The sequence below is a fragment of the Lygodium microphyllum genome, chromosome 19, assembly GCF_053477565.2.
Source record: "Lygodium microphyllum isolate KBCC chromosome 19, Lygodium_microphyllum_v1.1.10, whole genome shotgun sequence".
In the NCBI taxonomy this organism is placed as follows: domain Eukaryota; kingdom Viridiplantae; phylum Streptophyta; class Polypodiopsida; order Schizaeales; family Lygodiaceae; genus Lygodium; species Lygodium microphyllum.
Window position 1 is genome coordinate 36,227,091 of NC_141153.1, and position 27,833 is coordinate 36,254,923.

The 27,833-nt window shown below is 40.0% G+C and overlaps 1 protein-coding gene across 4 annotated transcripts in view; it reads right to left on the reverse strand.

Annotated features, from left to right (window-relative positions):
* Nucleotides 1–1,214: 1,214 nt before the first annotated feature.
* Nucleotides 1,215–27,833, reverse strand: part of LOC148019744 (Pyridoxamine 5'-phosphate oxidase family protein) — a 40,046-nt gene continuing 13,427 nt past the window's right edge. Inside the window, exons 5-8 of one of the 4 annotated variants that reach the window (XM_087699885.1) lie at nucleotides 3,435–3,530; nucleotides 1,865–2,032; nucleotides 1,668–1,756; nucleotides 1,215–1,581 (exon numbers count right to left, since the gene is read on the reverse strand). In XM_087699885.1, the coding sequence (XP_087556011.1) occupies nucleotides 1,554–1,581; nucleotides 1,668–1,756; nucleotides 1,865–2,032; nucleotides 3,435–3,530 (381 nt within the window). In that variant the 3' untranslated portion in view covers nucleotides 1,215–1,553. Of the gene's footprint in view, nucleotides 1,582–1,650; nucleotides 1,757–1,864; nucleotides 2,033–3,434; nucleotides 3,531–27,833 lie in introns of all 4 variants that reach the window. The other 3 variants (XM_087699887.1, XM_087699884.1, XM_087699886.1) reach the window with 3 other exon arrangements.

Genomic DNA, 27,833 nt, shown 5'->3' on the forward strand with positions numbered 1-27,833 from the left:
ATGATATACAAGAGATGTTGACTATGGAAAATCATTAAAAACAACCCATGATCATGCAACATTCTATACTAACAAATATCTAACTCCTCAAGACCTCCAAGAGAGCATTTGGATTTACCTTAAAGTCCCCAAGGACTCTAATTTGATAACCACCGATAGCAAGTGCTATAAGTCATCTTTGAGATATTGTGACTTTTTTAGATTCCTAAGAAGATAACATATCCTACAAGCTTAACTTATCTTCCAATATCCAAGTTCATCTTGCGTTCCACATGAGCTATTTAAAAGAACAACAATGTAAAGATAAACTTGTTTCAATTGAGGATGCCTTGCAACTCAAGGACAATGCTCAATATACTCCACTCAAAACCTGAATTGGTTATTGACCATAAGACTTAAACGATTTTATCACAATGTTTAACTTGGATATTTGGTCAAGTGGAAAATTTGCCCGAAGGTGGAGGCTACTTGGGAGCCATTATATTCATTGAAGGGTCATTTTCTCCACTTCATTCTTGAAGATATTACTAAGGATAGCAATCATTTGTAAGGAAAAAAGTGTTATATTCTTAGACATCCGAACATATACTTGTAGCTAGTCGTAGTGTTCATAAAGCGATTTAATGCGGATGTACTAAAGACACTTTGGGTTTAGGGAAATCAAGTTCTCTTTGTAGAACTCAAGACCCTCTTGTACATACCATTGTGTAATCACCACTCTTGGACTCATCAGTTGATATGTCCATACATTAAGATGTAGCTTGGTAGTATAGGATACTAACTCTTAGGATGTAGTCATGACTCAAAGTTCTACTAGCTCCTAAGCTCGAGAGTGAGCCCATTTAGCTCTATGGCTAGGAGGTGAGTTTGATGTCTAATCCTTTTATTCATGGATATAGCTTGTGGCGTGTTTCATGTGCAAGTTGGATCCTAGGGAGATGTAAAAATCTCCATGTTAAACAATTCTATAGTTGGTGAGATCCACAAATCTTCAATCAACAATCATCTTGTTAGCATGAAATTAAATAGCACGGTGTGATCAACGGCATGTGTTTCACGTGCAAGTTGGGCATGAAATTAAATAGCATAGTGGATCGACAACATACGTTTCATGTGCAAGTTGGATCCTAGGTGGGCATATCAATTCTCTATGTTGAACAATTCTATAGTTGGTGAGGTCCACAAGCCTTCAATCAATAATCATCTTGTTAGTATGAAATAAAATAGCACAGTGATCAATGGCATTTTTACTCTTGATTGCACTGTATGTAACGATCCATTAGCTTAAAACAATTGCTGTTCAGGCATACATAAAAAATTACTGTTGTATTAGACCCTCTTTTCATTAACTTAAAACAATTCTGGTTCATAACTGACCATTCTCCATGTTGTTAACCAATTCTAAAGAAGTGTCCTTGTATAGTTGGCAAGGTCCATAAACCTTCGATCGATAGTCATCTTGTTAGCATGAAATTAAATAGCACACCCCATCCTTGGAGGTTGTGTGAACAATCAATGGCATTCTTATCCTTGAATGCACTGTATGTAACAATTCAACATTCCATATGCGTACCTGCAAATCTATTCTCACAATTCAATATTCCATCAGCACAAGCATACAATGGAATGGAAAATCATCTAATTCTCTACCTCAAGGATTGACATACACTTGACTCCATTTTACACAGCTCTCTGGAGTTGTTGGCGTCCTCTTGAAAAGAATTCGTTGATTCTTTTTCAAATTGAGGTAGTCTACCTGTTTAATAATCATGTGGAAGGATTAACAAGCGTGCCCTCTTAACTTTTCTATTGGAGCCACAACAAACAATAGTGAGTTCTCCGACTGAATTTATCAGACACACACCTCCTCTGGGTCGAGTGTAACCAGACAGAAAGTATCTACTGGACCATCAGAAGGGTTTAATTGGGCCTCAGACACAAGACTGTTCTCTAACAATGGAATTGCAGGTGAAGGACCAATAAACTGCAACCGTGATCGCAAAGAGAGTTCAAACCATGCCTTCTGTCTTCGCTGAGAATCAAGATCCAATAATCAGTCACATAGACGGTTGCAAAAACTTGCACTTTGATAATAAAGAAGCAATCGAATCTTTGCTTCAAGACACACAAATATGTATCGAAGACGCGAGTTCTTAGTCCAGTTACCCTTTCAGCAGGCTCCAATTGCCCACTCATAAAGCATACCTCAGGCACTCCACAGAAAACATCAACATAAACAGAAGACATGAACTTAAAAGCTTCCCTCCCGTCACTTCTCATTAGAGAATATGAATCCAGAAAGAGGGCAGCTAATTGTCCTACTCTTGGTCTAGCAGCAACAGAATGGAGCAAAACAGTCATAGATGAAGTATATCACTCTCCTATACCCTTCCTTTAGACCACAATGATTTACTTGGATTTCCAACAAGCTAGCAAGCCTCCATAAAATTGTATCCTTCATATTGTTGGCCAATAAAAGAAGTATTTGGCAGCACTTTTACCAGATATGCGGAGGAACGAACACACACTCACAATGATACAGGCAAAGAGCACACAACTCACTATAAGGGAAAATGTCACTCTAAAATGCTGAGATAAATGAGAGCAAAATGGTGCGGTCTATATACATAATCGGTTAAAAGCCCCTTGGGGTCACTGTGTGACTAACAGATCAAGTTAGAACCAAGAGCGAAACAAAAGACTCTATGAGTTCTCCTGCTGTTCACATCATCTGCCCAATCAAAATCAATGAAGATTTGAAGAAAACCCAAAATGTGTAGGTCTCCCATAGATAGTGCTGCACTTACATGATAGAAAATGAGAAAAATGAGGTGCAGAAGATACTTGACTAGGCACCTCACAAAAGGTATAGTATCCAAAAGTGTGTTGGCTAAGTAAAGCAAAGAGCCAAGAAGATGCTATTTATTACCTTGTAGCATCCACCGACTCAGGGCCATCATCAACACATAACTTGCTCTTAGAATCCATGGGAGCAGTCAATGACTTGTTATAATGTGGATAACAACTCCAAATAATATTTTTGCTGTAAGAAAATGATGGTATGCTCATGGTGAATAAATACCACGCCAAAATAATAATTAAGAGGGCCTAAATGAGTCTCAAATGTTCTCTCTAACTAATACGATATGGCAGTCACCTTTGCTGCTTGCGAATCAGTGATAATCAGATCATCAACATACAAAATTGTAATGAAGCATCTATTTGGCAAAATGACTGTTACACACTAAAAAAAAGTTTCAAGGCAAGCAAGGGATGCAACAGATGAAAGGTCTGAAATTGGAGATTGTCAAGTTGGCAGGCATGTCAAGAACCTTCATTGTAGATAAATTTTGGCTTGCAAAATTGTTGAGTATAGAGTGAAAACAAGTAACAACATAAGACTCTATTATGTCAAATTAAAACTTGCCACTTACATTATTTTTTATCATGTCAGTTTTAGAGCAATTTATCACATCTATGACTCCTTGAATACGAAACTGTTCCCAGGAATCTGTGAAGTACCAGCAAATCTGCACACAGGCAACCCATACTTAATATATGATATGATGGGGGACTGAATGAATATGAGATTCACTTGCATGCCATAACCACCAACATCAACGTCAAGACTAAGAGAAACTATTTACAAAAAGCAACAAAAAAAAGTAACTTTGCTGGTGGCAACAAGCAGATGTTGTAGCACATACAGCACATTCAGTTCACAAAACATGAAGCTTGCTTACTAATTATAACCATGGAAATGGTTGTCTCCTGCCCAAATTGTAGAAACAATACAGCAAATTCCTTTCTAGTGAACAAACAAGGGCATCTACAGATCCTTGTACAACTACCAAAGAAATGATTAAGGTTCAACGTTGGAGAAACATCCAAACCATGTCTACTTCAATACTGCCTCACTCACACCATCTCCAGCCTCCCCGCCAAACATGCATAAAGGACAATTATCAACGTGCTTGAAAGTAGAATGATGCAGGGTGATACTAGTTATTGGTTCTAGGTGAATTACAGTCAAAGTCATCATGACTACTCTGCACTAGACATAAAGGATTCGATACATGCTGTAGAGTTAATTTTACAACTAAATGAAAAAATTAGTATCAAATAGACTTATATCCCATCTGCATGACTATGCAAGATAACATACAATCTACATATTGAACACCATGTGCATGTAATAACCTTCGGTGTGCAGTTTTATCTATTGAAATGGTGCTTAGAGGAATAATATCCATCCACATGAAGACTCAAGCTACTTGTGAAAACAACATGAGAGAGCAGAAACACCAGAAAACCATGAAAACAAGCAATAGAAGGCCTTGAAGAGTGAATGGGCTCCATTTGGTCATGCCTTGTGTTTGACCAAGGCCCATTTCTTGGCACAATCATCCACCTAGAATGGTATATCATATTGAAACCAACCTCCATCCTCAAATAGGGTGGTAAATAACTTGATTAAGCACTAATTACAGCAAGCATAAAATTTACATAAACTAAGAATGCACACTTTATCACTTTAATCTTGGACATAGGACACCTAGTTGGCCCTAAAATTGGTGCCCCTTGTGGTATTTCTTTATCTTATATAGCAAATGCAAGGAGTACAATTGAGATCCTTTGACCTCCTCCACTAATCCAAGTACCTCTTACTGTTAAAACTAACCGGCAAGCCTCTAAACTAATTGGCCCCTTGGTTTGCTTGGGGATTGGCCTTCACCCTGCTCCTTGAAACACAAATTCAACCCCAAATCTAATATTGGCTAGCTAACCTCTTGAATTGCCTTGAAATTCCTCAATTTCAACTGCAGGAATTCAAGCCGTAGGCCCTCAATTCTGAGCATGCATCTCTAGGTAACTGTCAAAACTCTAATTTTTGCTGTAAATTAGGGTTTACAGCAAAGATTGACTGATGGCTCAAACTGTTGGAAAATGCTAAGATAACTTGAGAAATGGCTGGGCGATAAGAGAGATATTTCAGAGTTTCATCACAAGAAATACTGAAATTTTCTTGTTCCCCTACTCAAACAACCATGAAACCTATCATCTACAGCTCAAGACCACCAAAACAACTACTATCCCCTCCCATAGGCCTTGGGTTGCTGTCATCTACTTATGGAGGGCTCCAAATTACTATCACTTATACTGCTGTAGGACTGATCCCAAGTGGCTGCAAATCACATCAGCAACCTCTCCTTACTCTCTAACAGCCATCTCCTCTCTCATAATGGTGGCTAAAATAAACTCCACAAGCCCCTAAAAACGTTTTTTCCCCTTGTATGGTCAAGTTTTGCCAAGTAGCAATCTTCTAATCTCATTTTTCAGCATTATTTAGCTTATTTAAAGAAAATTCAGAACATTCATTTTGAAAATTAATTTAATTAAATTTATTTTCAAAATATTCATTTGGCTTATTAAATTAATTTCAAAACATTCATTCTAAAAATTAATTTAATAATTATTCTAGTGCTCAAATAATAAATTTCACCAATCAATAATTAAATTGGATAGGCCGATTTGACTTCCAAGTATCCCTGAGCAGTTATTGGCATTACTTAATTAATTAATGTCTAGTCTCTAATGTCACCACTGACATTAGTAGCCAATAAATTGGTCTATACCCAAATCTGACACTGAGTACCACCTCATACCTATCAAGCATAACTTATTGCAACTTTTGCCTTTGACACCCACTACTTCCTCGAGATCCTTAGCTTGTTACCATAAAATAATTCTCATGTATATCACATGTGCTAACAATCTTGCACATTTGATTAATCAAATGTTATCTGTAAGATTAAAGCATCTCAAAATTTCACATCCCTGTGCCAGATCTCCCCCTTGAAATCCCTGTGATCATCCTTGATTGCACTGCATTGTGCCAAAGGAAAAGCATATTGCACTGGAATTTTCACAAGGCTTCACAGTCACAACATTGGCCATTGTTGTCCAATCATACCATATGCATTAAACCTGCTGAAAACTTTCAACCAGCATAAACATGTATAAATCTGAAATACAATCTAGAACCGTTACTAGAAACCCATTGGATGTATCCATAACTCATGTTTCTCAACTATTCTAACTTCAAAACCATAGTAAAGCATATTTTCAGCATAAACCATAGCTGAAACTCTCAATGGCATTTTCTCACATGTTATTGTTCATGAAGCCAACTGTAAACCATTGAAAATTAAGCATAAACTAATCATTTGCTGATCTAAGAACTAATCACAAATTGCTACAAATGTGACCCCAAGCTAATCACAAACTCATTGCAAAAACTGACCAACAATCAATGCAAAAATTAATGCATAACTCGTCCCAAAAGTAACCGTAAACATTTCTCAAACTGATAAAAATTTGAGCTGAAACTGATCAAAAAATTGTATTGAAATTGAGGCAAAATTCATGCCAAACTGATCATAAGCTGATGCAAAAGGATCTTTCAACGCCCAGGTGAAACCCATACTCATATGCATACATCTCACAGTGACTAGTAAACTAAGTAGTGACCTCATGGCAAACTTAATGTCAACATAATACCTTGGATACATACTAAATACATCTGAGATCCACTACATGCAAGAGCTATCCACAACTAGAGGAGTGGAAGTCCTACCTCCCCTTTAAGCGTCAGGCAATACTCCAAACCCCTGCTCTGTTAAAACTAACTAAGCCCGAAGTTAGCTGTAACTAAAAGGCATCTAGGTAAAGCTGCAACAACTAAGGATGGTCTGCCAAGTCATCCTCTTCTATCCACTTTGCATCTATTAGTGAAACAATAATGAAGCTTTACCAAGAAGTGTATGGAAACTTTACCTCTAACTTTACTTACCTCGAAACCTCCACTAGGTTGTAGATCTTTCTTCGCCTTAAGCATTGAGATGCTTTATACTTTCACATTGTTGCAATTCCAACTTAACTAATATGCAACATTGCATCTAGTTAACTAGCCTCTCATGTGTACCTGATATGCTAGGAGCAACAGATATATTAGGAAACATTCTTGCTTGCATGCTTTCAACCATTGCAATGTGATTGTGCGTGGAAATTTGCATACTACTAGCCATACCAAGTTACATTTTCCCATACATTACATGCATTACTAGCTGCATTTTTTCTCATGAACAATACTATATAGAGTGTTTACATTACCAACATCAATACCATGAGTCCCAAACACAATGAACTACATATATGCATTGCCAAACTTGCCACTTTGTGCCCTTGCATTATACCAACAACGCTATACATGGCATTATACATATTACCAACCTTACCCGAATATATTGGGCCTTACACACTACACATTGTTTGCTGCATATGATAAGAAGTTGTATCATAAATCCCCATACGCGGTCCCTGACCCACCATAGCATGGAAACTAGTGCCACCACCAAAGTATCATGGCTGCCCTATCATTGCATACAAGCCCTGCTATCAAAGCATCGGATTGGCACTTTCAAGTTGGCCTTGCATATGCATCGATTGCCCCACTAGCATCATTTGCTTATGCTCACTATCCACATTTGGAACATCATGCTATTGTTTTGGCTTTTCCTTCAGTGCATCTTACTGTCCCGAAGCTCTCAAAGATGATTTTCTCCTCTTGCCTTTGCTGCCTTCTATTAAGGGATATAAAAAAGCACAAAAACTCAGGATCATTTGCCAATTGCATAAACATTTCAGCTGCTGTCATCAGTTGATCTTTATACTAGTCATCAAATCCCTCTTCCTCTTGCTGGTCATGACCTAGAAGGACCCATCTATTGTCAAATTCCCTCATTCTCAACTCAATGCCCATGCTCCGTGCCTATTAGACATTGCATTTTTCCCAACACTTAGTGAACTTTCAGATTGAAAGGCATCATCCCTGCTTGCTCCCATCTCAGTATCTGAAGACATTCTTGCTATAATGCTCAACTAAATACAATTTCAGTACTAGAGCAAAGCTTCTGACCTTCAATCAAGTGCCTTAGGCTCATCAATTCGAGGGAATTAATGCCAATGGAGACTCCACCTCCTCATGCATGCGAGGATGCATTTTGGGCAAGATGCACTATGTTACAGTTCAAAAAGCAAGGGCTATCACTTGTATGACCCACACATAGAAAGTTTTTTCAGTAGGGATGTCACATTTGCTGAAAATGCTGCATTTCACATGATACTTCTAAATGCCAGTCACCCATGACATTGGTGATATCTTTGAGGGTCTCTTGCCAATTTTTTAGGAGTCTGTGCCTCCTATAAATGGCCAGACAAACATAATACAGCAAGTTGTTGTTGCACCATATGCGCTTCAACAACAGGGTATTAATGAAGGTTTGCGACATGCAATGAAAGATGCAATACAACGTAGGAAATTGATGGCTGCAAATAAATGTTTTATTTGTGAACAAAATGGTCACATTGTAAGGGACTATCCCAATAGGCAACAAACTGGAAAATAAAAAAATCAAGGAGATTTTAAAGGAAAGAAGCCCAAAACATCAGTGGGATTGGTGCCCATATTGTTACTGATCAGCCCAATGATGATGTATTGAGTTGTGCAACACATGGGCAAATTTAGGGATCAGCATGTATTGATTTTCTTTAATAATGGTGTACGAGCCAACTTGATCTCTGTTGACATGGCAACTCATCTAAGCATCAGAGAGGATAAGATGGAGCCCATAGGGAAAGTCGGAATGGCATATAAAAGCCATGCAAAGCCCATCACACTGCTCATTAGAAAGTTTCACTTGCATATATAGGGATATATGAACAGTGAAGAGTTCTTCATTGCTCCACTTGAGGGTTGTGATGTATTACTTGGTATGCCATGGCATCATCGTATAAATGTAGTGATTGATTCTTATACAAACAAGATCACTATTTAGCATAAGGGAAAGATACTCACACTTGACGTAAAGTTGAAAGGTGAATATGTCCCTGTTGTATCTACAACTCCCATTTCTAAAGTAATAAAAAATCATCTTTTAGCATACTTGGTTTTTACTAAAGATAAAGACAATAGTAAGAATATCAAGAACATGTCTAAGTTAGAGAAGGATCACATGTCATTTTTGAAAATGTATGCTGATTGCTTCTCTCGATCACTTCCAAGGCAGTTACCACCTGAAAGGCCAGAAGATCATAGCCTAGATCTTATCCTTGGAAGCTGTCCACCTAATAAGCCACCCTACAGAGTTACTACAGCCCAACTAGAGGAAATTCTGAGTCAAGTGAATGAAGTATTAGAAAAAGAGTTGATTCAAACCAACTCATCTCCATTTTGTTCTCCAATGCTTTTGGTGCAAAAAAAGGATGATTCATAAAGTATGTAGAGCACAATAAAGAATCTCTTTCCAATTCCTCAGATCGATAACGTTATGGATAGATTACAAGGAGCAGCCATATTTAACCGTACAGATTTGAAAAGTGGGTAGCATCAAATATGCATTATACCAAAAGATGTGTCTAAGACAAATTTTAGGATATCTTTTGGATTGTATGAGCTTCTTGTTATGCCTTTTCGACTACGAATACTCCTATCGCTTTTAATCAGATGATGGACTGCATCTTCAAGCCACATAGAGGATTTGTGGATACTTTCTTTGATAACATGATTGTCTATTCAAAGAACAAGGCAGAGCATAGAAGACACTTGGACATTGTGTTCAATGAAATGCATGAGCATAGACTCGTTATCGATGACAAGAAAAGTGAATTCTTCTTGCATCAAATCCACTTTTTGGGGCATATTGTATCAATTAATGGTATTCGCTTGGACACTACAAAGGTTGAGACAATATGATTATAGCCACCTTTGAGAAATGTGCATGAGATCCGCAGCTTCTTGGGTTTATGTTCTTACTACAGGAAGTATGTACACGGGTTTGCTAAAATTGCATCTCCATTGTATGCCTTACAGAAGAAGGATGTGCCATTTAGATGGACAGTAGTGGAAATTTCAACATTGAAAAGTTGAAGGAAAAGATGACTTCAGATCCTATACTTGTATTGCCTGATTTAAGGAAGTCATTCGTAGTTCAATGTAATACATAAGGTAACAACATTGGGGCTGTTTTTATGCAAGATGGCTGAGTTGTGGCTTATGAGAGCCAAATTCTCCACAATGCAAAAAAGAATTTGCGAGTCTATGAGAAAGAGCTCTTGGTTGTAATTCATGCACTGTCTACATGGAAACATTATTTGTTGGGGGCTGATTTTACAGTGCGACAGACCATCAAACTTTAAGGTACTTTTTGATGTAGACAAAGTTATCAGAGAAGCATATGAGATGGGCAAATTTTCTCTCTATGATTCATTTTCAGATTGAACATATTGATGGTAAAAAGAATGTTGTGGCTGATGCATTGTCACGTAAGCCACAAATTTCAGCCATCAAAATGGTTTATCACACTGAGCTAGATACTCTGAAAGGGAAATATGTTGCTAATTCGAACTTTGCTAATGTTTATGATCAACTTTGCAATGGCCAAAGGCATAAACACTTTGTGCCAAGAGATGGATTTCTAATGATGCATGGACGACTATGTCACAAAGCAGTTAAGGCTTAGAGTTATCACTAAAGTCATGCTCCTCTGTATGTAAGACACAGTGATATTGATGCCACGGTCAAGGTAGTGAAGCATTTTTTTTATTGGCCAGCTTTGAGACATGATGTAGAACATTTTGTTAGAACATGCATCGTATGTTAGAAGGTAAAGCATGATAGGCAAAAGATATCGAGTTTGTTGCATCCCTTGCCTATTCTAAATAGACCTTGGCAGAGCATTGCAATGGACTTTATTTTTTAGCTTCCCATGATACCTACAAGGAATGATGAGATATAAACTATCATTTACAAGTTTAGCAAACAAGCCCATTTTATTCTTGTGAGGAAGAAAATAAAAGATGATCATATGGCACGATTGTTTATGCAGCACATATTTAAGTATCATGGTATGCTAGAGTCAATCATTAGTGATCAAGACCCTCGAATGACCAATTTATTTTGAAAGGGGTTGTTTGAGAATATGGGTTCCATCCTGAAATTCTCATCATCCTTCCATCTGCAAACAAATGGTCACTTTGAGGAAGCAAATTCCACAATGCTAGATCTTTTGACATGCTATGTTTCAGACCACAAGACACAGTGAGAACAATATTTGCCCTTGTTTGAGTTTGCTTACAACAACACAGTGCATAGTTCCACGAGCAAAGCTCCATTTGAGATGGTTGAGGGTGGCAAGAAGGTACCACCTATTCTACAAACTAAAGATAAGATCTTTGAGGTTGATCATTATGTGGAAAACTTGGATGTAGCCTATGCAAAGATAAAATATACACTTCAAAGATTGCAAGAAAAGCAAAAGAGAGTAGTTGATCACCACAGACGTGCTTGGCAATTTGCAAAGGGTGATTATGTATTGCTACGTTTTGAAAAGGCAAGGCTGAAAAAGATAAAAGGAAGAGAAAGATTGTATCTGAAGTTGAGTATGAGATACTATGGGCCTTTCCAAGTGTTGGAGAAGATCAGTGATGTAGTATATCAGCTGAAATTACCTCCACATTGGTGGATACACAATGCCTTCTGTAGCAACTTGTTGAGGCCTTTTCATGGTGATGTGTCACAGGAAATGTCTACTGAAATTCAGCCTGAGCTTAAGGAACTGAATGAGATTTTGATACCCAAGCAGATTTTAATACATAAGTAAAGAAAGATCAAAGGTAAAGTTTCCAGGAGATACTTAGTGAAATTTCAGAATCAATCACCAATGGATGCCAAATGGATGGAAGAGGATGACTTGGTAGACCATCCTCACTTGTTGCAGTTTTACCTAGATACCTTTCAGTTAGAGCCAACTTAGTGCGGGCTCCGTCAGGTTCAGCAAAGCGAGGATCGAGAGTATTGCCTACTGCTCAAGGGGGAGGTAGCACTTTCACTTCTCCAATTATGGACAACTCTCATATGTAGTGAATCTCAGATGTATTCAACATGCATCCAAGATATTGTGCTGACAGTACATTTGCCATGAGGTCACTACTTACTGTACTAGTCACTATGAGATGTATGCAGATGAGTATGAGTTTCACCCGGACACTAGAACTATACTCAGTTTTTTATTAGCCTGAGAACCGTTTATGGTCGCTTTTGGAATCACTTTTGCATCAGTTTTTGCATTGATTGTTGCTAGTTAGTTTTTGAAATGAGTTTGTGATCAATTTGAGGTCACATTTGCAATTATTTGTGATCAGCTCTCAATCAACAAGTGATCAGTTTATGATCAGATTATACTCAATTTTCAATGGTTTACATCCGGTTCCATGGACAACAGCATATGTTATGATGCCATTGATGTTTTAGCCATGGTTTATGCTTGGTTATGATATGCTATGGTTTGGTTTTGCCAAATGAGTTGAGTCATGAGAAATAGACATGTCACGTAATAATTTGGCAATCTTTTTGAGATTCTTTGTGAGTCTTATGTTATGTTATGATTGGCTTTTCAGCATGTGTTGGACATATAAAATGGTTGAGCAACAGTGCACAATGTTGTGTTAACTATAATGTCTTGTGGAAATTCAAGTCCACTACATTGCTTTTGATGCATTTAACAGTGCAATCAACGACAATTGCAATGATTTCAAGGGGGAGTTTACATGAGGACATGTATTTTTGAAACATCACTTAACATGTGGATTAAATTTTAATCACATGGTTAAGTAAATGTTGCACATATGAGGTATAACTGGGGTTAGAGTAAATTTATGAGCTCGGAACTTGAGGAAATCATAGGATGTTTAAAGCAAAAGTTGCTATAAGTTATGCCACATAGAGACTTGGTGGTATCTGGTGCCAATTGTTGGCTATCATTTAGCCATAATCATTTGGCCATAAGTGTCAGTTGGTGACACTAGAGAAGTGGCGTTTAATGGTACCTAATGTCAATTTAATGATCAAAGATGGTACAAAGACACTCGAGGATGAAAGTTGCCTAGTCAATTTAATTATTGGCCAGTCAGATTATTTTTCATGGCACCAAAATAATTATTAGATTAATTTTCAGTATTTAAAGACTAAAAATTAATATGCAATTATGGTTAATGCTAGAAAAACCATTTGGGAAAGCTACCACTTATCAAAAATGCCCATGAAAAGCTGAAAAACGTCTTTAGAGGCTAGAGAGAGGCATTTTTAGTGTATTCAACCTGCAAGAGAGAGGGAGAAGATCTTGTTGGTCTGAATTGCAGCCATTGGAGGACCTAAAGTAGCCAAGGGTAGGAGAATACCAATCAACAACAAGAGACAAATCTGCAAGCTATTGAGACAGGGCAGCAACAATAAATGACTGATTTTCTTCAGTATTGAGACAGGGCAGCAACCTTTCCCAAAGATTACAGCATTGAGATCACTGGAGGTTGAGAAATTTTAGATTTCTCTACTGTAAATCCTAATCTACAGCATCAAAAATTAGGGTTTCGCAACAGCCTCAAGAAACATGCCAGAAATTAGAAGCTCCAAGACTTGGATTCAACAAGGCTGATACCGTTTTCACTCAAATTCAAGTGGAGAGACCAGTAAATCAATGAATTTGAGGCATTTTTCATCTCCATCAAAGCGGGTGAAGGCCAATTGACTACCTGAACCAAGGAGCAAATCAGATTGATGAAGACTTGTTGGTCATTTCGAACAGCAAGGGGAGTTGAAATACCGAAAGAGATTGGGAGAATCCCATTGTACATCAACTTCTTCTTCAATTAAGTCAAAGAAATACTAATAAGGGCACCCGCTAGGGCCATTAGTAATAGAGTAATGAAGCACATCTCTAAAAGGCCATCAACCAAGGATACTTCAACTTCTCCTAGAAGGTAAGAAAGAAAGCCTTGGAAAGCCTATCCTCTCCTAGTAGGCACTCTTACTCATTCTATGACAAAGGCTCAACGTATCTCCTACTCCATGAAGCGTGTAAGCAAGAGAGTCCTATCTCACCAATGGGTAATTACCGAATGCACCCCAAACTACTTAAAATGAAGCAATCAATCCGAGACCGTGTCATGCTAGGACAACCGCCTATAGAAATCAATGGCAGCATGGCCAAACCCATCACCTTGGGCATGACCATACTCTCCTATATTAGTCTTGAAAGCTGCAAATCTGGTCCCCATTCATGCAAGGCCAATATACATGAAAGAACTATTTGCACATGGTGTCTCATTTTTATGCCTAGAAGGCAATAGGGGTGTGAAAGAACTCTATGCTCCTATCCTTTATGATTGCTTAGGCAGCTCATGCTCACATCTCCTATACCTACAAGGTAGGGTCGACTAGGGCATCTTTGTAGCAACCTCTAGATGGCTGCTAAGTCACAGAGCAATGCCCTCTCAGCTCTCCTCCCATCACTATGCCTTGCATAGAGTCTCCTCCTAGTTTATCTTGCTCAAGTCTCCCAAGGCCCATACCACCTCCTCTACAATCCCTATCTCCTACTAGTCTTTGACCTAGAGCTGCCTAATTTGTCTACACACCTTCTCACACTTATAGATCAAATCCAAAACCTGACATGACCAAGGATCTAGAGCCCAGACAAGTGTATCCATAGCCAAGAGAACAAAGGTAGTGCCTTGCCAACATAAAACCTATTAAGATACTCCTAGGGGATACCTACTAGTCACCTATTGCCCAAGGAAATTTTGAGCACTTCATCTTGCCTACAGAAGGCTCTACCACTCACTGCAAAAACAAAGGCCTCATAGGTCTCCTACTTACAATATCCTAGAAATTTTTCATTCTACCCTACTATTAAAAAACAAGAGAAAAAGAATGTATAATCTTTTTAATATATTTGCATTGGTAACTATTTACTGAATTTTTTTTTTGTAATTATTAGATATCTAGAAAGTGCATTAGGGTTGGTCAATGATGAGAGATCATAGGTTATGCTGGACCCATGCAATGGGTTAGAAGAAAGACAGTACACACTTCCACCTATATGATCCGATTGGGCACCTCTAATTGGAACTCAAGCATATCAAGGTCAAACTCACACATAGAAAATATTAATGCCTTTAAATGTGGGTCCACCTTGCAACAATGGTTCCACAATCTCTCACATAGGATAATAGTCTCAAGCCAATTGAAGTACAATACTCCTCTGCTCCTCCTATGAACACTCATTGAATACTCCCAATATGCAAAAAAATCCAAGAATCCATCCATTTGCACAAAGATCACTAAAGGAATATTTATAGGTGCAATCAATACTGCACAACATTGTACATTAGAATATGTTGGTATCACCAGTTGTATACACAATTCTCAATCCAATGGATCCTAGTCCATCATAGGTCACACCATAACTGGTTTATAGCATGTCAGCAAGTGTCTAAAAATGCCTTGGAACTTAGTCCACTGGTTTCCAAGTCGGGGCACCACTCTTGAGATGATTTCCATGAAAGATGAAGCCTTTATTTCCTTCCCATTTTGGGATTTTCCAACCTCCTTGCCTTTCTCCTTTCAAGTCAACTTCCACTCTTATTAAACGTCTGATTCCTCACTAGTGTCATCATCTTTTGATGACTCCAATCCACTTGAATTGAAACTTTGTTCATTTGAGTAAGATTCGCAGCTATTGAGGCAATCTTAGGGCATTCTTGAGCCTACATAAAGCTTATTTCAAGGAGTATTCAGGGCTAGAAATACAAGAACGTTTTTTCAATTGTAGTCATCAGACATCTTCAAGGACTTCTACTTGCTCAACCACTCCCCGGCATTGAACAAAGGCTTTGGCATTGTTTAACACTCCTCCCGGCATTGACCATTAACATTGAGCACTGGTTTGAGTCATTGAGCTTCAGCTATTAACTGTGCAAACAGGGCAACATGCTATCGTAATACAGGAACAGCCATATCTTCAATGTTTGGAGCTCGTATATGCTTCCCGGGATGCCCGTATACCTATGTTTTGTTGTTGGATACTTAAAGATCATATGTCATTAGTTTGAGATGCTATTGGACTGATTTGAGTACTCTTTCAGCTCAGTTTTCTCATAGATATTATTGCTGTCATAACAAGGCCGAATGCTATTTGTCTGGGAAATGTCATGCTCCTAGCTTATGTGATACTCCCGGGATGCTCATTTGATGCTGGACACTTGGGGAATGTTTGGCCAATGTATTGGAATGCTTTTGGACTGATTTGAGCCCATATTTGGCTCAGTTTTACTATCATTTTTACTGCTGTAATAAGCAGGGCTGAAGGCTATTTTATCAATGCATATGCCTATTGCTTGTTGATGCTTCACAGCTACTTGTGATAATATATGGATATCTATGGTCACATGCTTGGCCATGCTTCCAGAATGCTTTTGGGCTTTAATTGAGCTCACTTTTGCTTAGACTTGACTGTCATTTTACTGCTATACATACGGTGGACAGCAAGCTTTTAACAGGGATAGTCTATGCCTAATGCTCGTTCATGCTATTCGAGCATCCTATCGGATGTATTGGTGCATGGCATTGAAGCTCTATGCCTGGTTATGTTATTGAATGCATTTGAGCTTAGGACATTTGACATTGATTGTCAGTTAGTTCATTGGATGCTTCATAGGTCTATGACCTTACGGGCTTGAAGCTTTTATCGGGTCTTATGCTCCCGGCTATGTACTTGATGTATCTTGGATGCTTGGATGCCACTCACATGAGGATTTGAGGTTTGTTTACTCATTTAGCATCTGACTTTTGTTCTAGTGGGAGCCGCTTACTTGATACTTGGATGTTACATTAAGCTTTGGATTTTATTTGTAGTTGAGCTTGAGCTACTTCAACTTCTACTCACGTGCTACAGGTTATTTTGTATCACTGATTGCCCCTGTTTCGCATTGATTTCTTACTGCTATACCCCATTTTCAGCATGTTGTAATTGCAAACTGTTGTATTATTTATGAGAACAGTCCCCTCCATCATTCAATGCTATTTTGGTCATAGTTTGTGGACAACTTATAATTTGGTCCGTACCTCTTGTTTTTAGTTTGTTTTGACAGTGGTTTTGGGGCTGTTTGCAAGTATTACAGCAGCCTGTTTGGTCTGTACTATGCCTCTTTTTCCTATGGCTGGTCATTCAAATGATAGTGCCATATTCAACATTGAAAAGTTGGATAGCAGATATTATGGCTATTGGAAGACCCAAATTTGGTAAGGTTTGGTGCAGAAATCTCAAATTAGGCCGATCAAATGCAAGAGCATTAAGCCTGAAGGTCAAGATCAAGATGTATGGGATTGTTGATTATAATGTTGTCACAGATGGGCAGTCTGCATGGGCAACTGTCATGACAAGGTATTGACTTTAAGGACAATCTTCCACCTTTGTTCTTGTTGGTCACGCTATGTAATATTCTCACATGAAATATTAATGATTTTAGATGCCCTTTGAATGTTGTCCAAAATAGTCGCAATGCATGGGAAGGAATTTATGATCTTGTAAATTGCATGCGATGATAGTTCATTTTGAGACGGGTTAAGTGCTAAAGGACAGGTCATTAATAGACTCATGGCATTCGCTCATGCATGAAGTTCTTTTATCGAAGTTTGTATTTAGGAAATGATGCAATTTTCATATTAAAGCTTGAATTCAATGCATTAAACGAAGGATTTATAGGCATAGTTCTTGATGTAAATCAATGTAGGGTTTATATGAGTTAGTTCTGAATTGTCAATCATTATAGTTTAGGCAAGGAAAAGTAACGATCATTGTAGAACTTATAGCTGCATAGAAGAAAAAGTCTATGAATTGCATATTTGCATGGAATGTTATATCTTGCAATTATTTACATCTTTTAGGAAAAGTATTGTCGCAAGACAATTAGACCAATTAGGTAAATCGCTTGTAATGGTGTAACTCAAATGATAATCACCTCAATGCGCTAGGTAGAGCTAAGCCGCGATGAAATTCTGTCTAGTATCGCACTCGAGAAACCGACTTAATATTTCCGACCTCAAAGGTCCTACCCATATTCACAGAATGTTAGGGTTACCTGAACACCTATGCAAGAACGATCTAGGGTTCATACCCTAAGGATCAATTATCCAAATACTAGACCTCCGTATGGATTTAGGAACCCTAGGGCCAAAGCGTTATTGGCCTACTAGGGTTAGGATTGGGTTGGGTCTAGAGGACTCCCAAACTCTACATCTTGACCAAATGTATTTTTTGACCAAGGAATACTGTGCGATGGGAGATGATCCCACAAGATAGGTGCGACACTTGTCTCGTGCAACAAGTTGCAACGTCGCATGGTTTGGTGTCAAATCTACAGCACTTGGCCGTACAAACGACCACCGGATTGATTGTGTTTGTACAGTTAGGAGCACTATTTGTACTTCTTTGCTCAAGAAACTAAAGCTAGAAAAATAATTAATGCTTCAGGTTGAAGGCCTGGAGGGAGAGGCAACATCAGTTACCCCCAATTGTCTGCCTGACCCTATCCAAGGGGGTTGTTAGCCGAGCCGGGTACATGGACCAAACCCGTCGTGAGAGGTCTCTCTGTGGATGCTACTTGGAGCAGGAGGACGCTTGGGTACCAGGGGGAGCTCTGGCCATAAATCCCTTGCCTCCGCGTCCTACACAAGAGGCCGACGTGACTCGAGATGGGATCATGAGGCCCACATACTAGTCTACGGGCGGAAACTTGAAATAGCGATCCCTGAGGATTGCTGGAATTGCCTTTGGACGGATTATAGATTAGCTTTCAAACGGATTATGGAATTGCCTTCGGACGAATTACGGAATGGCCTTCGGGCTAGATTATATGATATATTCCAAAGACTGATAAATAAAGATCAAATGTTGAAAAGGAACTTGCTTGACATTGTTTTTCTATGTCAGTGCTTAAGTTACGTGAAAGAATCAATGATTAATTGGCTAATTAAGGAAGTTGTTTTTGCTTGTCAAACTAAACGTGGTAGGTAATTAGACAACTAAAGCAACCCGAGAAAAGTGCGGTGGATGTGACCATGGGTCCGTCCTACAGAAGGATGGTCCCGGTTGACTGGGAACTTTTCTCAACGGAATTGACAGCAAGGTAACGCTAACCTAGAATCTAGAAAGCTAGAGACCCGATTTATACTGTTTTAGGGAAACGGAATGGGACTATGCCTTATGGGTAGAGAGGACGAGCTTCGCATCCCTCTCGTTTCCCATTCTCCTTGAACCAAGTGCAGTATAAATCTGCTTCGACCCTGATGTTTCTGCGTAAAGTAGTTCGTCTGGGGCTCGACGCTAGTTACCTCCGAGGAACTTGACCATTAGGGAAACCCTGATCCAGGTCGATCCTAAGTGGGAACGGCCAGAATGCTTCCACTTCGTGGTAGACTCGGGAAGACGTAGATCGCAAACCCCGTGACATTCCATGGGAGGGCCGGGCGACGCTTTCTGGACTCCCTTCCGGATAGACTGCTAAGACGTATCCTACAAGCGGACAGGTGGACACGTTACAGTTGGTATCAGAGCGAACCAACGAGATCTAATATTTACAAGGAAACTTAATGAGGAGAAGTAGAGCAAATGTTGCTATTAAGAACATTTCCTTACTTACTTATCAATGGCCTGCAGAGTCGCGAAGCATGGAACAAATTCTTAGTGTTCCAAGTTATGTTTATGACTGCAATGCGTGCTTCGGATTATCGACGGAGGCTAGGTATGATGAATATCCTAGACCGCATCTACAATCCTTCACCCCTGTACGTGGAACAGAGATGGATGGGTGATTCAGGAATTTATTACATAGCTGCCCACCAACTTGCGTACCTTCGAACCAACTTGAAGAGAATCAAGTGGATGGAGGACTTAAAGATCGTGAAGCTGTACATCTTTGTTGAGGCTCACCCAAACGCAACCCTATATGTCGACGATCGAAAGATTAAGCAGAACAAGTATGTGTACGAGAAAGTGACTCGAATAATCCCTGCTGATAGAATCAAGGTGTTGGGACGTTATGAGAAGAACGGGTACCAAAGGAAAGGATATCCTAAGCTTCGTATGACCTATTGATTCCTGAAAAATCCATGACCCCAATCCATATTATTACTCAGTTCTCGTAGCTGAATGTAACACAATTTTATTCTCCCCAAATTGATATATCAGCTTGCTCTACCTTCCCAAAATAATTGTACTCGAAAGGGCTATGGCCATAGAAAATGAAATAGACTTTTTTATTACTATCTGTCTTGGCTGTAAATGTTGGTAAAGGAGTTAAGTGATTAGGTCATTTGGCTAAAAGCTGAACTGGGCATGTTAATGTAACGTGAGAAACACTTAGCAAGTTTTTAACGTAAAGAATCTTATTCCCTAGACACAACCTCAAGTGCAGATTCCCAGTCCAACCCCTACACCAAGTACGACTGTGATTCAAGAGAAGAAGTTCCTTCTCAAGCAAATCAAGCCACCAAAATTCGATGGCAAAGGGAGGACCGTCCAAACTGATGCCGAGATCTGGATCAAATCCATGGAGGATTACTTCGAAGCAGCAGGTACTGCACCCGCTAACCAAGCGATGCTCGCCAAACTGAAGCTTCGCGGCGAAGCAAGACTTTGGTGGAAGCAATGGTGCAGAGACCAAGGAATCTCAAAAGGGTCAATTACTTAGGAGAAGCTTAAAAGTGCTGTGCGAGGGAGATATCTACCACCTGCCTACCGCACGCAGAAGATGAACGAGTTCTATGAACTAAAGCAGCTTGGACTATCTCTTAATGCATACTATTCAAAGTTCGTCTCTCTTTTGAAGTACGCGCCACAAATGGACATGACACAACAGGTGTCAAAGTTTTGTGCCGGATTAAACCCACCTATAAACACCCACCTCCAATCAATGCACCCGACAGATCTTCAGGACGCACTCATTCGAGCTGCACCCATAATACAAGAGGTGCAAACCAAGCCAAGGAATAACAGGACTTGGTCTTATAAGGATCAGAACAAGAGAGTGTACAGGTCTCAAGCTAAGAGAGTGCAAGGCCAAAGTCAAGGACAAAGGAAGAAAGCTAGGACCAACACTGTCAATAACTTCGTTCCTACCCAAGGTAATGGCCACAATCTCCGTTGCTTCCATTGCAATGAGCCCAATCACTTTAAAAGGCAGTGTCCCAAGCTTAACAAAGGACAACGTCAAGGGCCATCCCAATGAACCGTTCGTGGCCAAGGAGCCGCCATCATAGCCAAAGGGAAAACCTCCAGTGTTGCCAACAAGGAGCTGTGTGATGAAGAAGACCCAACCATGGAAGCTAACTTTGAGAGGGCAACAATTCATGCCGCTCTTCACAAGAAAGGCCCGAATCGCCAGTTCTTGGTGATTCAAACACCATCGAATTATCAAGGTAAAAGCTTCAAAAACTTGATTGATTGTGGCAGTACGCATTTCTTCATTTCATCAGCCTGTGCAAAAAGATTAGGAATAGCCACAATAGATGCACCTACCTTACTTGTGGAATTAGCAAATGGTCGTGAGGTCACTTGTACCAGGCAAACTGCTAAGGTGAAATTCCTTCTGGAAGGAAAGTCGACTTCGGTCAGATTCAGGGTTATGAACCTAGATGTCCACGAGTGTTTGCTCGGAATGGATTGGCTAATACCCAATGACGTCCACATGCACTGTGGAAAGGGCCAAGTTTCCTTTCGAAACTTTAAAAGGGAATTGGTCACAACTCAAGGAGAGGCTGGTAAGCCAAAAATTCAATTGGCCAAAGCATCTTGGATATTAAAAGGAGTTAGAAAGGGGCTACCTGTCTATTTGATTAAGCTAAATAAGCTAGATCAGAATCAGGAGTCTAGGGAAGAACCTTCATGGCTAAAGGAGTACGTAGACGTATTTCCTGAAGAGCTAACAGAGCTTCCTCCTCAAAGGGAAGTCGATCACGAAATCAAGCTAGCGCCAGGAGTTGCACCAATTGCAAAGAGGCCATATAGAATGTCCATCCCGGAAGCGATTGAGCTGAAGGAGAAACTTAAGTAACTGTTAGACCAAGGCTACATCCGTCCTAGCAGTTCGCCATGGGGAGCTCCAGTGCTATTCCAGAAGAAGAAAGATGGAACGCTTCGGCTATGTATTGACTACAGAGGGTTGAATCAATCAACCACTAAGAACAAATATCCTATTCCAAGAATAGATGAACTTCTTAACCGTCTTCAAGGTGCGAAGATCTTCTCCAAGATTGATCTCAGGTTTGGATATTATCAGATAAGGATCAAGGAAGAAGATATCCCAAAGACGGCATTCAGCACAAGATATGGGCACTTTGAATCCTAGTCATGTCATTCAGGCTGACAAATGCTCCTGCTACCTTCAACAGGTTAATGCAGGATATCTTTAGGCCCTATCTTAATGACTTCGTACTCGTCTTCTTTGACAATACCCTAGTCTACTCCAAGCAGGAAGAAGATCATGAACCCCAGCTTCGCATTGTTCTTGAAACAATGAGGGCACACAAGCTTTATGCCAAGAAGAAGAAGTATGCATTTTTCAAGCGACAGATTGAATATCTGGGATTCATTGTATCTGGGGAAGGAATTTCAGTAGACCCGGCCAAGGTCAGGGACGTTCTGGAGTGGCCAACGCTAACAACTGTCAAAGAAATACGTAGTTTTCTTGGATTGACAAGAGGATGGTACATGGTCTTTATCAAAAACTATGCCTTGATTGCAGTACCTCTAACGGATCTACTGAAGAAGCAAGTATCAATTGTATGGTCACCTGCTGAACAGTAGAGCTTTGACAAACTAAAGCAAGCTTGGTATCAGCAACCATCCTGAAACTTTCGGATCTCAGTAAAGAGTTTGAAGTAATAACTGATGCTAGCACACTCGCCTTAGGATGTGTGCTTATGCAAGAAGGTCATCCTGTAACATACTCTTCAAGAAAACTGAAGAGCCATGAGAGGAATTATACTACCCATGATCTGGAGCTGTTGGCTGTCATCCATGCTCTCAAGCTTTGGAGACACTGCTTGCTAGGTAACAAGTTTACCCTAGTGACGAATCATAAAAGTCTTAAATGGATTTTTACCCAGAATGAGCTCAATATGAGGCAACGTCGATGGATTGAAGTGCTAGAGGAATATGATTTTGAGATGAAGTACCGGCCTGGAAAGAAGAATGTAGTTGCCGATGCACTCAGTCGCAAGGCATTTCTGAATTCTCTAATCTTGCAAAATCCATCAACAGCCAAATCTCTAGCCACAAAAGTATCCATACCAAACAACCCAATTCTTGAGCTAGCTAAAGAAGAGGCATGCCATGATCCAACCTATCAAAAATTGCTAAGGGAGATCCCTATCGAGAATCAAGACCCGAAGTTACAATCAAAGTATCAAGAATTCTCTATCAATAGTGGACTTGTCTACTATAGGACAAGATTATATATACCGGCAAGCCAATCACTCAAGCAGAAGATACTTTGGGAAGCTCATGACTCCCCTTTCTCAGGACATCTTGGCTATGCCAAGACCCTCAATGCAGTCAGAAAGAGCTATTATTGGGAGAGGATTAAAGGTGACGTTCTCAAATATGTCACGGAATGTTTGTCTTGTCAGCGCATTAAGGCTGAACATGTCAAAATGCCACGGAAATTGCAACCACTTGACATTCCCCAAATGAAATGGGAATTCATTAGTATGGAATTTGTTGTTGGCTTGCCCCAAGTTCAGGGAGGATACAACTCCATTATGGTTGTAGTAGATATGCTCACCAAGGTTGCACATCTTATCCTTGTTAAGACAAACTATAAAGCCTCAGACATTGCAAGGTTATTCATCAAGGAGATATTCAAACTGCATGGGTTACCCAGAAGAATCATTAGTGATCCTGACTCTCTCTTCACATCACACTTCTAGAGGGCTATCTTCGAGGCCATAGAGACTCAACTCTGTTTTAGTACAGCTTACCATCTCCAAACCGATGGTCAAACGGAGCGAGTCAACCAAGTCATTGAGGATATGCTAAGGGCACACTGCAGCCGTGAACCCAAAAAGTGGATTCAATATTTGCCACTGATTGAGTTTGCCTACAATGCTTCTTACCAACAAAGTATTTAGATGACCCCTTTTCAAGCATTGTATGGGCACGATTGTCGTAGTCCTTTGAGCTTTTCGGATCCAACCTTGAGAGCTGAAGCCTCAAAGCAGATGCTAGAAGACATGGATGACCAAATCAAGTCAATAAGACAGGACATCCAAGCTGCCAAGGACAGACAAAAAGCTTACGCGGACCTGAATCGTCAAGATAGATCCTTCTCTGAAGGTGATATGGTCTTCATTCGCGTATGCCCAAAGAAAAGTTCCCTATCCTTGGGTGAATGCAATAAGTCCAAGGTATTGTGGACCCTACAAGATTCTCAAGTGCCTAGGGCCTAATGCTTACAGACTTCAACTCCCTGAGAACCTAAAAGTTCATAATGTATTCCATATCAGTCTACTAAAAAAGTATATGCCTAACCCTAGTCATGTGCTTGATGATCAACAAGTTGTAATGCCTAGCCAAGGAGTTCTTGAGCTAGTTAGTTCTAAATTATCAATCATTATATGAGTTAGTTCTAAATTGTCAAGGGTTTATATGAGTTAGTTCTAAATTGTCAATCATTATAGTTTAGGCAAGGAAAAGTAACGATCATTGTAGAACTTATAACTGCATAGAATAAAAAGTCTATGAATCGCATATTTGCATGGAATGTTATATCTTGTAATTATTTACATCTTTTAGGAAAAGTATTGTCGCAAGACAATTAGACCAATTAGGTAAATCGCTTGTAATGGTGTAACTCAAATGATAATCACCTCAATGCGCTAGGTAGAGCTAAGCCGCGATGAAATTCTGCCTAGTATCACACTTGAGAAACCGACTTAATATTTCCGACCTCAAAGGTCCTACCCATATTCACAGAATGTTAGGGTTACCTAAACACCTATGCAAGAACGATCTAGGGTTCATACCCTAAGGATCAATTACCCAAATACTAGACCTCCGTATGGATTTAGGAACCCTAGGACCAAAGCGTCATCGGCCTAGTAGGGTTAGGGTTGGGTTGGGTCTAGAGGACTCCCAAACCCTACATCTTGACCAAAGGTATTCTTGACCAAGAAATATTGTGCGATGGGAGAAATGATCCCGCAAGATAGGTGCGACACTTGTCTTGTACAACAAGTTGCAACGTCGCATGGTTTGGTGTCAAATCTACAAAATAGCATTACCACTCCTTAGTACAAGGTTGGCAAGACCTAAGTACAAGTCTAATTTGCAAGAGGGTGAGTAGTCATCCTGCTACATCACCCTTCCTTGGGCTGATTTGCCAAGTTAGGGGAGTTATGATTTGCCTATCAAGCAATTGACCAATCAAGTGAGGACAACGGGGTTATCCAGGATTTATTAACCTTAATATAAAAAAACATAAGGTGTTTGTTAATTTGGGGTAACAAGGTATAAACCCTAACCCAAGGAAAGAGGGTAAACTAGCAACACAGCTTACGAAACCCTTGGGATCTTGCCAAGTCACAATGGATCCAGGATCAAATGCTGGGTGCATTCGGATAGAAGGATTCACACCTTAGCAGTTGGCCGTACAAAGGACCACTGGATTGATTGTGTTTGTACAGTTAGGAGCACTGTTTGTACTTCTTTGCTCAAGGAACTAAAGCTAGAAAAATAATTAATGCTTCAGGTTAAAGGCCTGGAGGGAGAGGCAGCATCAGTTACCCCCGACTGTCTGCCTGACCCTATCCAAGGGGGTTGTTAGCTGCGTCGGGTACGTGGACCAAACCCGCCGCGAGAGGTCTCTCCGTGGGTGCTACTTGGAGCAAGAGGACGCTTGGGTGCCAGGGGGGGCTCTGGCCGTAAATCCCTTGCCTCCGCATCCTGCACAAGAGACCGACGTGACTCGAGATGGGATCTCGAGGTCCGCATACTAGTCTACGGGTGGAAACTTAGAATAGCGATCCCTGAGGATTGCTGGAATTGCCTTCGGGCGGATTATGGATTAGCCTTCGGGCAGATTATGAAATTGCCTTCAGGCGGATTATGAAATAGCCTTCGAACTAGATTATATGATGTATTCCAAAGACTGATAAATAAAGATCAAATGTTGAAAAGGAACTTGCTTGACATTGTTTTTCTATGTCAGTGCTTGAGTTACGTGAAAGAACTGGTGATTAATTGGCTAATTAAGGAAGCTGTTTTTGCTTGTCAAACTAAACGTAGTAGGTAATTAGACAACTAAGGCAACCCGAGGAAAGTGCGGTGGATGTGACCATGGGTTCTTCCTATGGAAGGATGGTCCCGGTTGACTGGGAACCTTTCTCAACGAAATTGACAGCAAGGTAACGCTGACCTAGAATCTAGAAAGCTAGAGACCCGATTTATATTGTTTTAGGGGAACGGAATGGGACTATGCCTTATGGGCAGAGAGATCGAGCTTTGCATTCCTCTCATTTTCCATTTTCCTTGAACCAAGTGCAGTATAAATCCACTTCCACCCTGATGTTTCTGCATAAAGTAGTTCGTATGGGGCTCGAGGCTAGTTACCTCCAAGGAACTTGACCGTTAGGGAAACCCTGATTCAAGTCGATCCTAAGTGGAAACGGCCGGAATACTTGCGCTTCGTGGCAGACTCGGAAAGACCTAGATCGCAAACCCCGTGACATTCCAAGATTGATCTCAGGTCTGGTTACTATCAGATAAGGATCAAGAAAAAAGATATCCCAAAGACAGCCTTCAATACAAGATATGGACACTTTGAGTTACTAGTTATGTCATTCGGGCTTACAAATGTGCCTGCCACCTTCAACAGGTTAATGCAGGATATCTTTAGGCCATATCTTGATGATTTCGTGCTTGTCTTCTTCAACGACACTTTAGTCTATTCTAAACAGAAAGAAGATCACGAATCCCAATTTCGGATTATCCTTTAGACAATGAGGTCACATAAGCTGTAAGCTAAGATGAAGAAGTGTGCATTCTTCAAGCGTCAGATTGAATATCTGGGATTCATTGTATCAGTGGAAGGAATCTCAATGGATCCAGCTAGAGATGTGCTAGAATGTCCAATACCAACAACTGTCAAAGAAATACGCAGCTTTCTGGGATTGACAGGATGGTGTAGAGTCTTCATCAAAAACTATGCTTTGATTGTAATGCCTCTGACGGACTTACTGAAGAAGCAAACATCCATTGCATGGTCAACTCCCAAACAAACTAGCTTCGACAGATTAAAGCAAAGTTTGGTATCAGCACCTATCCTAAAACTTCCAAACCTCAATAAGGAATTCGAGGTAGTAACTGATGCTAGCACACTTGCCTTAGGATGTGTGCTCATGCAGGAAAGTCATCTTGTAGCATACTCTTCAAGGAAGCTGAAGAGTCATGAGAAGAATTATGTTACCCATGATTTGGAATTGTTAGCTGTCATCCATGCTCTAAAGCTTTGGAGACACTACCTGTTGGGTAACAAGTTTACTCTAGTGACTGATCATAAGAGTCTCAAGTGGATCTTTACCCAGAACGAGCTCAACATGAGACAACGTCGGTGGATTAAAGTGCTGGAGGAGTATGACTTTGAAATCAAGTACCGACCACGAAAAGAGAATGTAGTTACCGATGCACTCAGTCGCAAGGCATTCCTTAATTCTCTAATCTTACAAAATCCATCAACGGCTAGATCTCTAGCTACAAAAGTATCTATGCCAAACAATCCAATACTTGAGTTAGCTAGAGAAAAAGTATGCCATGACCCAGCCTATCAAAAGATGCTAAGGGAGATCTCTATCAAGGATCAGGATCAAAAGTTGCAAGCTA